Raw genomic sequence first — 1,967 nt, forward strand, 5'->3', positions numbered from 1 at the left:
ATTACTAACTATGTAGAAGATGTCCTTGCACATTTTTATGGATCAAATCGTATTACTTGTGTAATTAAGTTTACACTATTTCATACCACGCAATATGCAACTTTCTCTTGTCTATTACGATGTTATCTTATCTTTTTGTGGTGACATTGTGATGGTGAAATTTCAATCTCAAGAGCACGAGCCTTTCCGAAGGGAACTGTAAAATACGTAGAGTCAAGCAACCTTTGTCTCTGGTTTCTCAAACATTTGGTTACTTTGAAATCTAACCATCTAGGCGACTGTGCCGGGTACCCTTCTCCATTTTATCTGTCGACGACATCGGATTTAGCATCAGTGTTTCAGTCTGAGCGGAGCTTGATGATCTCACCGATGATTTGTCTGGTCTACCATAACATAATAAGATAGCTTTCCAATGAGAGTACACCTTAGACATGTCACTCTGAATAAAAGCATAGTGAAAACGTTAGTGTAAGAATTTATTCTAATAAGGCAATACATGAAAGAAATTCTCCAGCATAAATTATGATTGCAAAACTAAACCTGGTATTCCCGCACATATATACATAAACGATCGAAACTAAGGCGGTTTAATAGCACGCCAATGCTCGAGAAGTGCATTAATATTTTTCTAATCATGATATACACTAATTAAAATTAAAATTATAAACTTACCCTGAACTTGTCACTCAGAAACACATAAACTATGGGATTGAAAATAGCATCTGACAATATCGGCCAGATATAGGTGCAGGCACGAATAACATCCGCTGTTAATGGGTGTGTTTCAAGGTACTCAGGGTTATATGTTACAAGTACCAAGTTGTACAAATTGACCGGAAGCCAGCAAACAACAAATAAAACGATGATAGAGATAAGTGTTCGGATAGTCTACAGAAAATAAAAAAAATAAACATTTACATATTAATTTACATATTAATGTTATTAACATTATGCATACACGAAATATATTTTGTTTGAGAATCTTTGGAATGTCTCTATTCTACAAATTGCACGATGAAAGTAAATAGTTCGTGATAAACACACTTTTACAAAATCGGTTTTTCAAAAGTGTAAGTACAAAATATTACGTTTGGTTACATCATTGCAGCCGAGTAATGATTACACAGAGACTGTGTAAACATGGTTCTATGTTTTGCCCTCCGTGATATCTTTCCTAGGATTACAGAAAGTCATAATAAATGAAACTGTGTCTGGTATGACACTCCGACACAGGAGTTGGTCAGCTATCTCACATATGAAGTAAAACAGTTGGGTAAACGTGGATAAATAGGTAGACTTGGATAAATTATAGAAGTTTCATAGTTATATGTAAATTTGCTCTGAAGTGAGATCATAAGTTATATATATGTACGCCACACAACCTTAACTTTGGCTTTCCTAAGCCTTGATTCGTCATCAATATCAGAACATCCGGGTCTCTTATGTCTCCACAACACCACAATAACCCGCATGTAGCACGTTGATAGTATCACCATAGGCATGATGAATGTCACGATAAACATAACCCATATAAAGAGTTTCATCAGATCAATCGGTGGAGAAGCTGGCCACCGCATTGTACATATATATGCAACTCTACCACCACCTATTGGAAATCCTAGCGTATAGGTGTACAGTAGCATCGGACACCACATTATCAGGGGTATACACCATGACAGGATAATCACTGTGTTTCTCTTCCTGGATGACACTTTAGGTTCCATTGGATACATCACTGCATAGTATCTATGTACCCCTATCGTTGTCAAGGTAATGATGCTGACAAACTGCGATACCTATGGATATTTTAAAATAAATATGCATGTAACAACACATGAAACAAAATGGTTTTCTTTATAACTTATCTAAATCACTCATGCCATCGGATATGATCTTTCTGTTAATATCGTTTAACTGTGTAAATGTGGGGTTCTGTGTTTTGCCCCTGGTGATATCTTCACTACCTT

At 36.0% G+C, this 1,967-nt stretch overlaps 1 protein-coding gene across 1 annotated transcript; it reads right to left on the bottom strand.

The window, feature by feature from the left end:
* Positions 1-262: 262 nt before the first annotated feature.
* Positions 263-1,472, bottom strand: LOC144444266 (prolactin-releasing peptide receptor-like). Its single transcript, XM_078133679.1, has 3 exons — positions 1,383-1,472; positions 673-888; positions 263-439 (listed from the first exon to the last, which is right to left on the bottom strand). Exons 1-3 carry the CDS (start codon positions 1,470-1,472, stop codon positions 263-265), a joined length of 483 nt encoding a protein of 160 aa, XP_077989805.1.
* Between the last annotated feature and the right edge of the window lie 495 nt (positions 1,473-1,967).

The sequence above is a fragment of the Glandiceps talaboti genome, chromosome 13, assembly GCF_964340395.1.
Source record: "Glandiceps talaboti chromosome 13, keGlaTala1.1, whole genome shotgun sequence".
In the NCBI taxonomy this organism is placed as follows: domain Eukaryota; kingdom Metazoa; phylum Hemichordata; class Enteropneusta; family Spengelidae; genus Glandiceps; species Glandiceps talaboti.

Coding starts and splice junctions, on each gene's coding strand:
- LOC144444266 (XM_078133679.1), bottom strand. CDS start 1,472: ATGCGGGTTATTGTGGTGTTGTGGAGACATAAGAGACCCGGATGTTCT. Junction 889..1,382: donor TTAGGAAAGCCAAAGTTAAG/GTTGTGTGGCGT, acceptor TATTTTCTGTAG/ACTATCCGAACACTTATCTC. Junction 440..672: donor TTCTGAGTGACAAGTTCAGG/GTAAGTTTATAA, acceptor GCTTTTATTCAG/AGTGACATGTCTAAGGTGTA.